Here is a 17,618-nt window from a genome sequence, read left to right on the forward strand (position 1 = left end):
CGGCAGAGCAGCCACACTGGAACTGGAACTGGTCCCACAGCAGTGGGGACCAGTGAGAATGAAGGACAGTGAGAATGTTCATCCAGCCATCATGCTGAGAGGGTCTCCAGCACAGGCAGCTTGCAGACCCAGGTCCAGACTGGCTCCCCATGACAGCATGAGACATTTGGCCTAGGAGATCCTCAGGAAGGTCCTGCGGCCACAGTGCCAGGGCCACCTGCCCCAAGCTGCCACCTACAGCAAAGGGTTTCTCTCTCCATGTCTTCTCTGCACACATACAGTGCCCCACTCTTCTCCTGGAACATCCCGTCTTCCCACAGAGCCCTTTCCCAAGAGAGCTGATCTGTGCAGACCTGGCCAGCTGTTCCTGCCCCCCTTCCCATGCTCCATACAGCTCCGACCTGGCGCTGCTGCTCTGCAGAGCAAGTGGGCTGTGGTGCCCAGGGCCATGGGGTGAGTCCGCAGATTCACGTTGGTCAGGATGGGAGGAAGACCCAGCTCAGGGTGGCTCCTGCTCACTCCCCCTCAGCACACAGCCATGGCTCCTGCAGCACCAGAGATCCCAGAGAGAGGATTCTGGGCAAACAAGGCACTGCAGGGTCCTTTATTTCACTTTATACACACGGAGAGTACGGGTCCTTATTTACACAAAGACTATGGGACACACCAGACAGGTAGATATGGACACAGAAGACATAATTTTGCTTGTGGACAGCATTAATACAACCAAGAAAAGAAAACACCAAAGAGAAAAAAAGAAAAAAAAACAACAACACCAAACAAAAACAAAAACACCACAAAAGCTACAGAACTCAGGTTGAACTAGTAATGCGTTATATTACAAGTGACATGCAGAAGCAGGAGGTCACTTCATTACAGCTTATGAAAAGAAAACAGTCATCACTTTCCTTATAGACTCCTTGAGTTCCCTGTTCCTCATGCTGTAGATGAGGGGGTTCAGTGCTGGAGGCACCACCGAGTACAGAACAGACACCACCAGATCCAGGGATGGGGAAGAAATGGATGAGGGTTTCATGTAGGCAAACATGCCAGTGCTGACAAAAAGGGAGACCACGGCCAGGTGAGGGAGGCAGGTGGAAAAGGCTTTGTGCCGTCCCTGCTCAGAGGGGATCCTCAGCACGGCCCTGAAGATCTCCACATAGGACACCACAATGAACACAAAGCACACAAAAGCTAAACAGGCACTGACCACAAGAAGCCCAAGTTCCCTGAGGTAGGAGTGTGAGCAGGAGAGCTTGAGGATCTGGGGCATTTCACAGAAGAACTGGCCCAGGGCATTGCCCTTGCACAGGGGCAGTGAAAATGTATTGGCCGTGTGCAGCAGAGCATTGAGAAACCCAGTGGCCCAGGCAACTGCTGCCATGTGGACACAAGCTCTGCTGCCCAGGAGGGTCCCGTAGTGCAGGGGTTTGCAGATGGCAACGTAGCGGTCGTACGACATGATGGTGAGGAGAGAATATTCTGCTACCATCAAGAATGCAAATGAAAAGAGCTGTGCAGCACATCCCGAGTATGAGATGGCCCTGGTGTCCCGCAGAGAGTTGGCCATGGATTTGGGGACAATGGTGGAGATGGAGAGGTCGAGGAGGGCGAGGCTGAGCAGGAAGAAGTACATGGGGGTGTGCAGGTGCTGGTCCCAGGCTATGGTGGTGATGATGAGGCCGTTGCCCAGGAGGGCAGCCAGGTAGATGCCCAGGAAGAGCCAGAAGTGCAAGAGCTGCAGCTCCCGTGTGTCTGTGAACGGCAGGAGGAGGAACTGGGTGATGGAGCTGCTGTTGGACATTGGCTGCCTGTGGGCATGAGGACCTGTGCAAGGAGGAAAAGGCAGTGACAAGTTAGGGGAGATTTCTCTGGGGAAAAGATCATGTTGTTTCTCATGGAAAACCCCCTCCCTGATGGAGGGATGTTTCAGCTCATTCTCTCTTTCTCCCAAGTGAGAAAAACAGTTCATCATAGTTTAAAATGCACCTTGGGCATCTAGTTTCCATAAACACAGCTCTGGGGCAAAACTCTCCCTGCCCATGTCTGTGCTGCCTGCAGCTGTGTGACTGTCCCTGGTCTGCTCCCTGTCAGTGTCACAGACCCCGTCCCACCCGCTGTGTGCTCAGCTCTGTCCTGCTCACACCTCCTGGCACTGCCCAGGGGCAGCTCTGTGTGTGCAGGGGCTCAGGAGCAGCTCAGACAAGTCCTAACGAGAACTGGGGTCTTAGTGTCTTCTGCAAAGAGAGAAATAAATCCCCATCTCCCACTGCACACCCAGACAACCAAGAGTGGAAAACTGAAAGCACAGACTCCTTCCCTGGCAGCTGTTGCTGTATCAATGTTGTTGTTCAGAAGGAGCCTCTGCAATGTCTGTGGGGGGATCTGGAGCTCTGAGCAGCCCTGACCCACACAGCCCCCTTCAACCCCACCAGCTCCCTGCCTGCCCTGCCGGGGGTCGCTCCTTCCCCCCACAGCTGCTGCCATGGGATCTCCCGGGCAGGCTGAGCGCTGACCCTGGCAGGCGGCAGAGTCCCTGCCCGGCACAGCCCTGGGGTGCAGGGACCCTGCTCTGCAGGACAGCCCTGGGCACCCCTGGGTGCTCCCCCTGCAGTCACCCTCAGCAGAAGTTGTCATCATTCCCTGTCCCTCTGACAGTGCAGCAGGGAAGCCCTGCTCTGGAGTGTGTTCTTCTCCTCTACAACAGAGATACTGTGAGAGAGACCTGACAGATCCTGTAAATTGTGGGATGTACCAGCCTAAGGTCTCCCTCCAGGAAATGCAGCTGCATTGTCCTACAGCCAGAGACTTACCGTGTTAGAACTGTGATTGTCTCATTGAATCCTCAGAAACCAACCCCCTCCATTGCCTTGCCCCTCTCTGTGCCTGGCTCCTGTGCCCTCGGTGCTGCAGGCAGAGCCCTCAGCCCTGCTGCGTGTGCAGAGGAGCTGCTCCTGGGCAGAGCTGTCTCTCTGCAGCGCTGCCGCTGCCATGAGCTCCCTGTGTCCCAGGAGCCCAGCCCAGCTCAGCAGCACAGGAGCAGCCCATGATGTCCCTTTCTCTGTCCCCTCTGGGCTCCTCCAAGTGTCCCTGGGGCTCCAGGGGCACATCCTTTCAAACAACCTGAAGTAATCAGTGATGTTGATTCTCTCTCCTCTTCAGAGACACATCATTGTGTTCTTTGTATTAAACAATGAATTAGTATGAGAATCAACTTTTCTTGTCCCATCATTAGACAGGACACCAGGAATGTTACAGCAAAGGATCTAATTCCTCCAAGCCGGGGGAGGAATATGTTCAGTTGAATGAGTTCAGGCATTTTGTTTTGGTTTTACACTCCTAGGTCTAGAGAGACATTCATCAATCTCTGGCCATGTCATGTCTGTGCTCTGATTCAAAGCCTTTGCACACATGGGCTCTTGGACACTTTGTACCAGGTTTCTTGTGCAGGTCAGAGCTGGGCTGGTGCCACAGCTGGGGTGGCTCAGCCCAGATGTGAGGCAATGTCCTCAGCCAGGGACCTGACTGGGGAGCTGGAGCTGTCAGTGCTGCAGACAGAGCTGTGACACGGATGGAATGAACTGCCAGGCAGGGTGGCAGGAGTGAGTTCATCTGGTCTCAAGGACAGCAGCCTCCAAGCACAGCAACAGTCCAGATCAGAACTCAGTCTAGACCTGGAAGGCAATTCAAGGGCCCCATAATGAGCTGCTACTACTGCAGGAACAGTTAAAGGAGAAACAAAGACCCTGTGTGGCCACTGAAGAATTTAATAAGAGAAAGAGGTGAGAATCCCTGTGTCCTCTTGTCCTCCATCTTCACCAGCCATGTGTCCCAGGCCTCTGTGACTGGAGGCAGAACAACCAGCAGCGGATGGGGATCAAGTCAGGGGACACTGGAACTAACACAATCCTTTCCAGTCTATGGGACAGCAGGGGCAGCATCCCAGGAGCTGGGACAGCAGGACGATGTCACAGTGAGGCCACTCTCCACCATCTTGGAAAGCTCATGGAGATTGAGGAGACTCTGTATCAAAACCAGCGTCATCAGCAAGACAAGGGCAGTGATCTTTCCCCTGTGCTCTGCATTGGGGAGGCCACACCTGGAGTATTGTGTTCAGTTCTGGGCCCCTCAGCTCAGGAAAGAGATTGAAGTGCTGGAGCGGGTCCAGACAAGAGCAACAAGACTGGGGAAGGGACTTGAACACAAGACCCATGGGGAGAGGCTGAGGGAGCTGGGCTTGTTTAGTCTGGAGAAGAGGAGGCTTAGAGCTGAGCTCAGCACTCTCTAGAACTACCTGAAAGGGCAGTTCTTGCCAGTTGGGGATTGGGCTCTTCTCCCAGGCATCAGCAATAGGACAAGGGGGCATGGGCTTCAGCTCTGCCAGGGGAAATTTAGGCTGGATATTAGAAAGCAATTCTGTGCAGAGAGAGTGGTCAGGATTGGAATGGCTGCCCAGGGAGGTGCTGGACTCACCATCCCTGGAGGTTTTTAAACTCAGATTGGACATGGCACTTAGTGCCATGATCTAGTAAAAGGACTGGAGTTGGAACAAGGGTTGGACTGGATGATCTCTGAGGGCTTTTCAACCCAGTCCATTCTGTGATTCTGTGATTTTCAAATTAGGGAGAGCTCTCAGGTTCTCCCTGACCACAGGAATAATTCACATGAGGTGCAGGGCTGCTTTACAAGTGCCCCCAAACAGTCCTGACCACAACTTTTCCATCCTTTCTCTTTTGCCCTGAGCCAAGATTTTATTTTTTGCTGTCCTAATACCCTTCCAGAAAGAACAGCCCATGTTGTTAACCCTTTCAGAGCAGGTTGCTCAACAGGTGTCAACATCCATGTACAGAGTCTGCACATCAGCCAGACACAAATCCATCATTATAGAAATGGAGACAAGGCTCTTGACCAGCTCCTTGCACCGAGCAATTGGCACAACTTGTCTGCTGAGATTCCAGGGAACACCGGAACTTTAAGAACCAAGAAGTTTTAGTCCTCTCTGAGCATCCTGGTTCATCTCCTGGCCCATGTGTTGCTCCAGGCTGTGAAGAGAATCAAAACCAACTTCTTGACTGGGGTAGTTCCATTTTACATGGTGCCAAACAGGGCAGATGAAGGGGGCTTATAACTCCAATCTCTGCTGCACAGTTGGGACTTCAGAGATTAGAAATGTAGGGAACAATGTATTGTCAGTGCACACCACATAGAGATTCTGACTTCCTTTGGGCCTTTTCACTAACCTGGGATCTGTTCCTTGGCTTTCTTTGGCTAAAAAGGAAACAACTCCCCCATGCCACCTGCCCCTCACACCAGAAAAAGAAAGGAGAAAAAGGATGGAAGGGGTGATTTGGGAGAAATTCTGACCAACAGGTGTATTCTTTCAATGATAAAAAAGGTGGAAGTGGGAGAAAACACTGTTCCAAGGACTTCATACAAGAGGCCAAGTACTGAGATGCAATATGTATTTTGAGAAGTGAGAATGACTGCTGGGAGGGAAATTAAAGAGCTTTAATTCATCAACATAACCAAGAATACAGAGTATTCTGCTACTGTTACTAGTGACAGCACCACTGTTCACAAACATCCTTCAGCCCATCTCCATTTTCCCTGGGGCCCAAAGCTCATCCTGCTCAGAGTTTGACAGGATTGCTGCAAACCCCTGTGACCCAAATCTCTACAACTGTCTCTGCTCAACAGCCTTTTACCCCAGAAAGGGAAAACTGCCAATGCAGACACCAAACCAGTGCCCAACCTGCCTGGAGAGCCAGGACAGTTGTGCCACACAACAGCTGCCTCTGAGAGAACCTGGAAGTGTTGGAATTGAAATGGTTTAAACCCAAATAATAGAATCAGAGAATCATTTATGCTGGAAAAGACCCTTAAGAACATGGAGTCCAACTGTAAATCAAACACTGCCAAGACCATCACTAAACCATGTCCCAAAGTGCCACATCTCCACATATTTTAAACACCTCCAGCAATGGAAGCTCCAATCCTGAGCTGGCAGGACACCATTGGCTGCAGTTGGACATAAGATACTGGTCATGGCTGTGAGTTCAGCCCTCGCTGCAGAATGTCTCACACCCTCACTGAGGAGGGCAGGGGGCTGGGAGATGGGAGCACGTTTCAGTTTCCAGATCCCAGCACAGAGCCCAAACCATCCTGCCCTTGGACTCTGGATCCCATTTCCTGAGATGTAAAGCTGGTGGGACTTCTGTGGATAATCATGTTTAAGGCATGAATAATCCTTCAAGTGTTTGTGTGATTTGTCTAGGAATGTCAGTTGTATATGCTTATATTTAAATATCTATAAAATAGTACTCTGCATCTGTGGTAGCCCCTCTGGCAATGACAATTAAATAAACATTTGCACTATAAGGCTCCATACCCCATCCACAAGCACACATCTAATGGTTCAGATGAAGGGTGGTCTGGCAAACGTCACCCTTTGTGTCCCCAGGTGATGGACACTGCTCATGTGCCTCTGCAGAGAGTGGCAGGAGCTGGATCCCCTTCTCGGGACAGACTCCTTCCAGGAGAGACACAGACACAGGGGAACTCATCAGGGCTTTACGGCATTTCACTCGGCATCAGTTTTGACATATTGGGTGCTGTCCTGTGACTGCCCTTTCTGCACAAATGATCATAAAAACGCAACTATATACTGAAACATGGTCATAAAGGGGCCGTTATGGACAAGAAAGCTCACCATGAACTCTGGAGAGAGCGAGGAAGTTTATAACAAGCACCAGGAAGAACCAAGAAGCTCGAGGCCTCTTCTGAAGAGCAGGAAGCCTGAGCAGCCATGATTGGCCATTGTAGGTGTGGGAGAGGGTCAGGGCATGTCAGGGAGAAGCAATGAGATGGTGATGGCTTCAGTGAACCCTTCCAGCCATGTCTGAGCCCAGAAATGGAAAGCAGTTGATGTCTGCAGGTGGAGGAGGAACAGGAGGAAGATTTTCCTGGGAATACGGAAGGAAGAAAGGCCTCTGAGGGCTAATCATGTATGGCAGTGCCATTTGCATGCTGTGGGCATGGCTGTGCCTGGGAGATGGGGAACGGCTGCTGCTGGGGTGGCTGTGCTCAGTCATGGCCCATGAGCTGACCCTGCTCTGCTCCTCTCTTACACTGCCCACACTTGGATGGTCCTCAGGAATCATCCATGAGCCTGGTGGATCCATGAACCTCCTGGAGTGATGGGTATGGATCCAAATAGGGGATTCAAGCAAGTGTGAGACTGGTACATTGAGGTGATTGGTGACCATTGCCAGGTGTATGCAAGAAGCTGGATGAGTTGTGAGGAATTCACGGGCATTTCCAACTCCACAGAAATCCAGAGCCTTGCAGCTAAAGTAACAGCACTTGACATAAAACCCACCCCAAAACACAATACACTCACACTGACCACAGGAAAAGCCTTGAAAAACATTTGAGAAAAATCTACCAGGTCCCAGGGGTCAGGGCTCAGCCATTCTGGTGATGAACAAGCATCAAGGGCTGACATGTCATCAGAGCCACCTCCACATGGCCCTCACCAACTGGAACCAGCGTCTCCAAGTCTTTGCTTCAGCAGTCTCCAGGGACAGGGACCTGCACTGGTTGTTTCCTTCACAGCTGTGTCAGTGATGGCCCTTCATGGGGTCCCAAACACCCTCAGAACCTTGGGGTTTGCTTCTGCCTTTCACTTCATTAGAGGTTTGTTCATTCTCTCAGTATCTGCAGTTCAGGATCATGGCAGCAGAAGGCTCACTAACATCTAAAATACTCTCAAATGCCAAGTCTCCGTGCATCATTTTCCTAAAGGCTTCAAGTCAGGTGTGGATGATTAGGGAGATTTCAGGAATAACCAAACAGAGAGCATTTCCACAATAAATAGCAATAAAGCCAAATTTCTTCTATTTCCTTCCCTGCTCGCCCTTCCCTCCCTTTCCAGAACAGGTGGTCTCAGCAGTTTCCTGTTCATATTGTTCTGGAGCATCTCCTGATAAAGACTGAATACATTGGAAAAGTGGGTGCCTAAATCACCATGTGAATGAGGAGTGTCCCTGGCAATCTCAGGTGCCACAGCACAGCAATACTTGTGTTCAGGAGCTGGTCAAGTGACCCATCTCCTTTTCTGTAATGGTGTCTGAGTTTGCTCAGGTCACCACTGACTTGAGCCCCATCCACTGCTGGGTGTTCTCCAGACTCCTGCCTTCAGGAACAAAGGCCCAGGAGACCTTGCTGGTGAAGATGGAGGCAAAGAAGCCAAAAAGAACCTCAGTTCCGTCTGATTCTACTCTTACAAAGTTTAGCAGCAGGCCCACGTTCACCATGTGTACTATTTTACTGTAAGAAAACTGTGTCAGCTCATCTTGCTGCCCTCAGCCTCCCCTGCAGGTATCAAGTCCAGGACAGCTTTGGCATATTTTCTGCATCTATGGCCAAGGTTTCTAAATTCCTCCTTTGCAGCTTCCCCTGCTCCCACCTCCTGTGTGCTGCCTTTGTGCCTTGGAGCTCCATCAGTTCAGACGAGCAGCCTCACGAGATAAATGCTTCATTTCACTGGTTCTCAGATAGATCATTCTTGTGCTTGGAGCACCCTGTCCTGTACGGCTGCTCAGATTTCCTGAGCTCCTTCACCCTTCAGGGCTGCTTCCCATGGCACCACCTGAATCAGCCCCCCCAGTTTGACATAGTCTTCTCCTCTGGATTCCACCAGCCTGTGCTGTGCTGCTGGCCTTCCTCCCTCCTCTCTGGTGCCTGGGACCCCACTGTGTCCTGGTCACAACAGCCAAGGTGGACACTGATGTTCACATCCCTCACCAGGGTTTCCTTGTTTCCCAATTCCAGATCCAGGTGAGCATCACTCTCATTGGCCCACGATGCAGACATGTTAAGGAATTGGCCCAAGATCCTCTGGACTGTTGGCACTTGCCACTTTGCCAGGCCAGTTAATGTCAGAGCAATTACAGTTCTCCATAGGAACCTGCTCATTGACTGGAGACTTCCTCCTTGAGTTGCTGACAGGAGATCTTTTCCATTTCTTCTGCATGATCAAGTAGTTTGTAACACCCAACACATTGTACCTCTCTATTGGGTTTACATGACGAAGTCTTGGAACTGGGGGTGAGTGTGGGTGTACTACAGTTGTCACCGCTCTGAGAAGACAACAGGAGTTTGACCAACGTCAGTAAGAGCTGATTTCAGCTGCTCCAAGATGGACCCACTCCTTGCCAAACCTGAGCCACTCAGTGATGCCGGCAGCACCTCTGGGATATTGTATTTGAGAAAGGGTAAAAAACACTGCACAACAGCAGGTGGGAGAGAGGAGGGAGGAGATGGGAGAGAAAAGCTCTGCACACACCAAGGTCATATCCCATAGGACCCAAGCAGGTCCCTCAGCAGCCAAATCCTGCTCTCCTGAAATCCTGCTCTTGGCCTTGTTCTCGTCTCCCAGGAGCCTCAGCTCCACTTTCCCATCCCTGACTGTTCCATCCTGACCAACTCTTTCTGGTTTGTAAGTGTGAAGTCCCACAGGGCACCTCACCCCACTGACTCTTCAGTCACCCGTGTCAGGAAGATGTTGTCAATGAGCTCCAAAACCCTCCTTGTCCCCAGCCAGGAACCTGGGAGGTGTGGGACCATAGTCCTGCCCTTGGCCTTGCACAGCCCCACATCACACTGTCCCAGGAAGGGCCCTGGGCAACGTGGGAGGGACAGGATCTGCCTTCCTAGGGCTGGGGTCAGGACTTGTTCCTTTGGTTAATGAAACACAACCAGGTTTACTCAGCATCAGAGAGACCTTTACTTTGCTTTCCCTGACCTGTCATCTCTACCTCCAGTTTTCTTCTCTAAACAAACGTGAATATTGTTTCTCAGTAGGTTCCCTCAGTGGGACCCATTAACATTACAAGAAACTTTGGAGTTTGCATCTGACTTTGACTACTTGAGAAGTTTCATCACCCTCCTCCAGGGTCTGAGGTCCATGGACTCAGCACCAAACCCACCAGAGGGGTCATTAAAGCGCCTTGGGCTGCTCCTGTGCTGCTGAGCTGGGCTGGGCTCCTGGGACACAGGGAGCTCATGGCAGCGGCAGCGCTGCAGAGAGACAGCTCTGCCCAGGAGCAGCTCCTCTGCACACGCAGCAGGGCTGAGGGCTCTGCCTGGGAATCTCAGCAGACGAGCAAGGCAGAGAGAGATTAAAGGTGGTCAGGACTGGGAGGATGACTGAGAGCTCACTGGAGGAGAAACCTTTGCAGCCCTTGCCATGGTAAGTCTCTGGTGCAGGCCAGTGCAGCTGTAGCTCCTGGAGGCATCTCCTGAAACTGGCACAGGCACAGCTGGTGGGATCTGTAAGGACGGGGCTCTTGTCAGGCCATGTTGAACAGCTGTGAAGCCGGGTGAGCACCCAGGGGTGCCCAGGGCTGTCCTGCAGAGCAGGGTCCCTGCACCCCAGGGCTGTGCCGGGCAGGGACTCTGCCGCCTGCCAGGGTCAGCGCTCAGCCTGCCCGGGAGATCCCATGGCAGCAGCTGTGGGGGGAAGGAGCGACCCCCGGCAGGGCAGGCAGGGAGCTGGTGGGGTTGAAGGGGGCTGTGTGGGTCAGGGCTGCTCAGAGCTCCAGATCCCCCACAGACATGGCACAGGGTCCTTCAGAACAATGACATCAAGACAGGAACAGCTGCCAGGGAAGGAGTCTGTGCTTTCAGTTTTCCACCCTTGTTGGCTGGGTGTTTAGGGGGAGATGGGGATTTATTTCTCTCTTTGGAGAAGACACTGAGACCCCAGTTCTCGTTAGGACTTTTCTGAGCTGCTCCTGAGCCCCTGCACACACAGAGCTGCCCCTGGGCAGTGCCAGGAGGTGTGAGCAGGACAGAGCTGAGCACACAGCGGGTGGGACGGGGTCTGTGACACTGACGGGGAGCAGACCAGGGACAGACACACAGCTGCAGGCAGCACAGACATGGGCAGGGAGGGGGAGCTGCTACCAGAAATGCTGGGGATGGGATTTAGGAACCTCTCTCACATGCTCTCGATTGCAGACACATTTCCCAGTGCAACCCCTGGTCTCCTCTCCTCCCCAGCAGACCCTCTGCCCCAAAGCCATGGGGTCCAGGTCACGAGTCTCCACCTCAGCAGCTGGACCTCCAGGTGAAGGGTTCCTGGAACGGGGTACACAAAAAAGGTGCTAAAAGTACTTGCTCTCCAGTGTCATTATGTGAGTGGCAGCAGCACAGCCGGGTCAGGAGAAGGTTCCACAGCATGCCCGTCTGCCTTTCTGTCCTTGCTTTATTTTCTGGTAGCACTGCAGTGTCCTTCCCTGTTTCTCCACCTGTCCCTGGTGCTCTTGCTCTGTGGGGTTGGGGTGGCAGTGTGGGTCAGTTTTTGTTCTGACACCAGCACAGGGGGTCTTGACCCAGAGGTGTGTTCATGGTATCTAGATGCCCAAGCTGCATTTTAAGCTGTGATGAACTGTTATTCAAACTTAGTAGAAAGAGAGAATGAGCTGAAACATCCCTCCATCAGGGACGGGGTTTTCCAGGAGAAACAGCATGTTTATTTTCCTCAGAGAAGTCACCCCTAACATGTAACTGTCGTTCCTCCTTGCACAGGTCCTCATGCCCACAGGCAGCCAATGTCCAACAGCAGCTCCATCACCCAGTTCCTCCTCCTGCCGTTCACAGACACACGGGAGCTGCAGCTCTTGCACTTCTGGCTCTTCCTGGGCATCTACCTGGCTGCCCTCCTGGGCAACGGCCTCATCATCACCACCATAGCCTGGGACCAGCACCTGCCCACCCCCATGTACTTCTTCCTGCTCAACCTCGCCCTCATTGACCTGGGCTCCATCTCCACCATTGTCCCCAAATCCATGGCAAATTCCCTGTGGGACACCAGGGCCATTTCATACTCAGGATGTGCTGCACAGCTCTTTTTTTTCTTTTTCTTTTTCTTTGCTACAGCAGAGTATTGTCTCCTCACCACCATGTCGTACGACCGCTACGTTGCCATCTGCAAACCCCTGCACTACGGGACCCTCCTGGGCAGCAGAGCTTGTGTCCACATGGCAGCAGCTGCCTGGGCCACTGGGTTTCTCACTGCTCTGCTGCACACGGCCAATACATTTTCACTGCCCCTGTGCAAGGGCAATGCCCTGGGCCAGTTCTTCTGTGAAATCCCCCAGATCCTCAAGCTCTCCTGCTCACACTCCTACCTCAGGGAACTTGGGCTTATTGTGGTTAGTCTTTGTTTTATATTTGGCTGTTTTGTGTTCATTGTGGTGTCCTATGTGCAGATCTTGAGGGCCGTTCTGAGGATCCCCTCTGAGCAGGGACGGCGCAAAGCCTTTTCCACCTGCCTCCCTCACCTGGCCGTGGTCTCCCTGTTCCTCAGCACTGTCATGTTTACCTACCTGATGCCCCCCTCCATCTCCTCCCCATCCCTGGACCTGGTGGTGTCTGCTCTGTACTCAGTGGTGCCTCCAGCAGTGAACCCCCTCATCTACAGCATGAGGAACCAGGAGCTCAAGGATGCCTTGAAGCAACTAATGGCTGGATTCTTTACAAAGGCATTAAACTTCCCATATTCTGTATATCACTCATGACATGACTCACGACGGGTCCAACCTGTCTTTTTTATATTTTGTAGTTTTAGATGAATTTTTGGAGTTGGGGGAAGACTTGTTTGGTTTTGCTTTTTTAACTCTGATAGTATTGCCTTCAAAGAAATGTTATTATTCATCCCACATCTCTGTCCACCTTTATAGATCAACTCAAATACCTTGTAAATGAGAAGCTGTGCTCTCTGTGTATTTAAAAAAATAAATGACCCTGCAGTGAATTGTTTGTCTGAGATCCTTCGTCTGCAACCTTTGTGAAGCTCAGCACAGGGTGTCTGTGTGTGAAGATGGAGGAAACAGTCCCAGCAGAGCAGCTCTGCCAGGCAGCACCAGCCTTGTTCTGCCCAGAGTCCTTCTCTTTCCACTCCCACACTCTCCTTCTCAGCCCTTGTGTTGCTGCAAGGCCTGAGCGCTCCCAAGGCTTGGTCGCCGTCCTGCTGTGTCAGTCCTGTGACCAGGACAGGCGGTGGGCACTGCTGTGACAGAGCTGGCCTCACAACAGCATCTCCATCAGCAAGGGCATCTCCTTAGCACAGTGCCTGAAGGGTGAGGTCTTCTTCCAAAGTTCCCTGAAGAACATTCCTTAGTAACAGACTCTCAGGAGGCTTGTTGCTTTGCTTGTTTCTCTGTGGGCTCAGTTTGAGAAGATCATGGTCCCAGTGTGGCTTTCGAGGGACTTCAGGCTGGTTGCTCAGGTGTTGCTTGTTGGTGGCCAGCACCCACGCACAAGGTGAATAAGGCAGGGTCCCTCTGAGCAGCCTCCATGGCCACCCAAGAACTTGTGTGGGACGTGGTCAGTGACCACCACCAGCTGGGGCTGCCTCCCAGCCTGACCAGCATGGCCCCGCAGAGTCACCACAGCCCACTTGATCTACAGAGCAAAACCCCCAGCTCGGGGCTGTGGGCAGCGTGGGGACAGGGTGCAGGAATGGCAGCCAGGCCAGTGCAGGTGTGCTCTCCTTGGGCAAAGGCTCTGTGGGGAGATGGGACATCCCAGGAGAAGAGCAGGAGAGCCTGTGGTTCAATGTCCAGTGTAGAATGCTGCTGTCACTTCTTCTATACAGCGGAAAATGACAGAAAATACCCTGGAAAGAAAAAACCCTCCTTTATGAAATCTTCTTTGAAATCTTCATCAGCAAGTGTCCCATTGAAACCTCTCCAGTTAGTTCTACAAGTCTGGAAGATTTGAAGAAATTACAGAAAGAAACATCGCTCATTAGGGCTTTCTGTGTTTTAATGCACCCCATGGCGTATTTGGTGCTGAGTCCATGAACCTCAGATACCAAGCACAGACTGAAGAATCTGCTCAAGGGTCCAAGTCAGAACAAACTCCGAAGTACCTTGAAGCATTAATGGGCCCCACTGAGGGCTGTTCCTGACAAAGCCTCCCCAGGGACTCGTTAGAGCAGATAATTGGAGGCAGTGATTGCATCAGGCAAAGGCAAAGTGCAGCAGCTCTGATGCTGAGAAAGCCCTTGGTTTGTTTGATGAAGGACAATGGCCAAGCCTTGAGCCCCTGCCCCTGGGAAGGGAGATCCTGTCCCTCACGTGTGGCTCAGGTTCTTCCTCTGGCTGTGGGGAGTGCAATGCCCAGTGCAGGACAATGGTGTGACACCTCTTTGTCTCCCTGGGGGCGTGCAAGGAGACAATGGGGCCCCATGGCCATGACAACTGTGTCTTTTCTTAGGCCTTGTTGGCAGTGGCATCAGCCATAGCCAAGGGGACAAAGACCTTGGCTCTTTCAGGGACATTCAGCCTCACCCTTGGCCATGTCCACCACAGTCCATCCTGCACTGTCCCAGGCCTGTGGCTGTTTGCCACAGGCTGCAGATACCCCATGCGCTTCCCCACCTTGTTCCCACCCCAGTGTGTCCCCACCTGTGCTGCTGTCTCTCCATCTGCACCAGCTGTTCCTTGAAACACAAAGTCATGGCTGATCCAGAGTCCTTCTGAATGACCACAGCACTGTGCTCAGAATGACATTTCTTTATCCTGAGCTCCACTCTGGGCCTCCAGAGCAGCAGTTTCTGATGGTTTTCCTTCCTCATGCTGTTTCCCTGCTCCCATCATCTTGGAAAGTGATTTTCAGGATTTCTGAAGCTACTACTGCCCTTTCTTGTCATGGTTTTACCACAGCCACCAACTAAGTCCATGAGAGCTGCTCACATCCTGCCCCCAGTCCCCAAGTGGGAGAAGGGAGACAACTGAAAGGGAAGGGAGAAACTTGTGGGTTTAGACAAAAAATTAATAAGACAATAAAAGTAATACACTACTACTAATAATATACTAAGATATACATAAAGTCAAATATATGACACTCAGTGCCATGTCCCACATAACTCCAGTTGTGCTGAAGAGGCAGCCCAAAAGAAGAGAGCACCCTGGTCCTGAACAGCTGATCCCAGCAAGAGAAAGTACAAGTGAAAAGGCAGAGAGGCCCAAGGGCCAACTGAAAAACCGCAAAACATCATAAAACTGAACGAACACTGAACTCCCAATAGAATGGAACTTCCAAACAGAGCTAAGCAAATTGGCCGGAAAACCAAAACTAAGGGGTGGAAAAGGCATCTCCAGCTTTATACTGAGCATGACAATAATGGCAGAGAATAGCTCATTGATTGACCTGGATGTCAGTCCAGGTGCTGTCCTGTCTGTGTCCCCTCCTACCAATTTGCACCTGCAGCTGCACTCCAGAGAAGTCCTTGGTTTCACTGACAATAGTCCAGGTAAATTAATTAGAAATAGATAAATTAAATTAAGAAAATATACTCAGTGCTATCCCCCGTGTAACTCCAGTCACACGGAGCAGCCAGTCCTGCAGAAGGGAGCACCTTGGTCCTGAACAGCCCATCCCAGCAAGAGAGAGCAAAACGGCAACAGGCAGAAAGGCCCAAAGGCCAACGGCAAAATGGCAGAACGGCAAAAGGCCGAACTGACATCGAACTCCTGACAGAATGAAACTTCTGAATGGGACTGACCAAACCAGCGGGAAAACCCAAAGTAACGGATGTAACAAGCCCTAAAAGCCGGCTCCAGCTTTAGACTGAGCATGGCGCTAATCATAGGGAATATTTCATTGATCAGCCTGCATGTCAATCCAGGTGCTGTCCTGTCTACGTCCTCTCCTGCTGTCCTGGTTTTGCTAAAAAACAAGTTTCTCTTTCAGTGAATTTTGCCTGTCAGCTAAAGCCTTCATATTAACTGCATTTTCCTGGAGAACCAGACCCATGTTTTGGTAAACCTATCAATGGAATGCAAACATATTGATAAGCATGGATGGACATCTCGCGAGAGGGGTGACAAGAAACAAGTGACTAAGAAACTGACCAACTGTGTATAACATTCCATTCACGTGAATACTTCATATAAAAGTGGGAGACCACGAGGACCTTTTCCCTTTTCCTTATGGCTGACATTAGGAGAGGATCTCGCTACTCATCCCTGAGAACTGAGGCCTAGTGAGAGACTGAATCCAGCTCCACTTGGCTGCGGAGTCTAATCCAGGACTTTGGGTGCTGGCTCTGCAGTTGCTGAGACTTTCAAGATTGGTTTTGTATATTTTGTATTATTTTCTCTATTCTTATTAGTAGCATTAGTAAAACATCTTTAATTTTTCCAACTCTCTTCTCTCTGTTCTTCTTTCCCTCCCGATCGCCTGTCCTTAGTGGGAAGGGGGGAGAGGGAGGGGCAAAAAGGGGGAAGTGGGGGGGAGAGGAGGTTAACAATACATCTGCCAGGGTTTTATTGTCAGCCCGCAATCTTAACCCTCGACACCTGCCAATCTGCATCCACAGCTGGATGGCCAAAGAAGTCCTTGGTTTCCCTGACAACAGCCAAGATATCAGTGAGTTCTGACATTCCTTTCATAGCAAATGGCAAGCACTGTAAAGCTGCTAAAAGGAAAAAATAACTCTATCCCAGGGAAGAAGCAGCGTTACCTCATCATTCTCATAGTAAATGTAAGCAAAAACTGTACTGGCTGTGAAGGAGAGAGGTTCAAAATGCATGAAAAAAATTAACTCATTTTCAGTAAAACCAGCACGTTTCCTCAGGCTCCCCTTCACCAGGCTAAAGAAGTTTGGGTCTCTCAACATCTCCACACATGACCCAGACTTTCTCTGGCCACCCGACAGCTCCTCCCGTTCCTCCAGAATGGGGAACCTCACACTGGGACACACGGCTCCAGATGTGACCACACCAGTGCTGAGTCAAGAGGAACAATAACGGCCCTTGTCTGGGTGGCCACGCTCCTCCCAGTGCAGCCCCATGTGCTCATGGGCATGTTCCTGTTTAGCACCACTGAGAACTGGCTGAACATCCAGGCTCAGAGGGTTGTGACCAGTGGCACAAAGCCCAGCAGGAGGTACCATGAGGAGCTCTGAAGGACACCATATCCCTACCCAACAGGTGTCTCTTGGGTCCCTGGAACCACCTCAGTGATAAGGGGGAGAGCACTGCCTGTATGGGGTGGAAGAGATGGGGTCTGGAATGAGGGTCCAGGGGCAGTTTCTCCTGGTTGTTCATGCAGCAGCAAGCTGGGTTGGATATTTGGACAGAGGAACTCTTCCTAAGGGCCTCCAATGGGCTTGGGGATGGTCTAGATGCATTCAAGGACCTTTACGTCCTTGTTGTAAAAATATGTAGGGCCCAGAACTGCACACAGAACTCAAGGTGAGGCTGCACTAATGCTGAATACAGCAGCATAGTCACCTCTTTTGACCACATGGCCATGCTGTGTTTGATGCACCCCAGGGTGGGGGTTACTGTCTTGACTGCTGGGGGACAGTGTTGCCTCCTATTGACCCTGTGGCCAACCATCACGCCAGATCCCTTTCTGCAGGGCTGCTCTCCAGCTGTTCTCTCCCAATCTACACTTGCACTCAGTGTTACTCTATCCCAGGTGAACAATCCAACACTTGGACTTGTTCAATTTCATGCCAAGTGCTGGGTCCTGCACTTGGGTCACAACAACCCCAGGCAGCACTACGGGCTCAGGGAAGAGCGGCTGGAAATCTGCCC

The 17,618-nt window shown here is 51.5% G+C and overlaps 2 protein-coding genes across 2 annotated transcripts; one reads left to right on the plus strand and one right to left on the minus strand.

Moving 5' to 3' along the window:
- Positions 1-880: 880 nt before the first annotated feature.
- Positions 881-1,804, minus strand: LOC309452945 (olfactory receptor 14J1-like; the record flags this gene model as incomplete). The annotated part of the gene is made up of 1 exon (XM_082077596.1): positions 881-1,804. The coding sequence occupies one exon, from the start codon at positions 1,802-1,804 to the stop codon at positions 881-883; it is 924 nt and encodes a 307-aa protein (XP_081933722.1).
- A 9,811-nt stretch (positions 1,805-11,615) lies between these two features.
- LOC309452947 (olfactory receptor 14A16-like) lies at positions 11,616-12,584 on the plus strand (the record flags this gene model as incomplete). The annotated part of the gene is made up of 1 exon (XM_082077597.1): positions 11,616-12,584. The coding sequence occupies one exon, from the start codon at positions 11,616-11,618 to the stop codon at positions 12,582-12,584; it is 969 nt and encodes a 322-aa protein (XP_081933723.1).
- Between the last annotated feature and the right edge of the window lie 5,034 nt (positions 12,585-17,618).

This window comes from Streptopelia decaocto (genome assembly GCF_964273445.1).
Source record: "Streptopelia decaocto genome assembly, contig: HAP1_SCAFFOLD_58, whole genome shotgun sequence".
In the NCBI taxonomy this organism is placed as follows: domain Eukaryota; kingdom Metazoa; phylum Chordata; class Aves; order Columbiformes; family Columbidae; genus Streptopelia; species Streptopelia decaocto.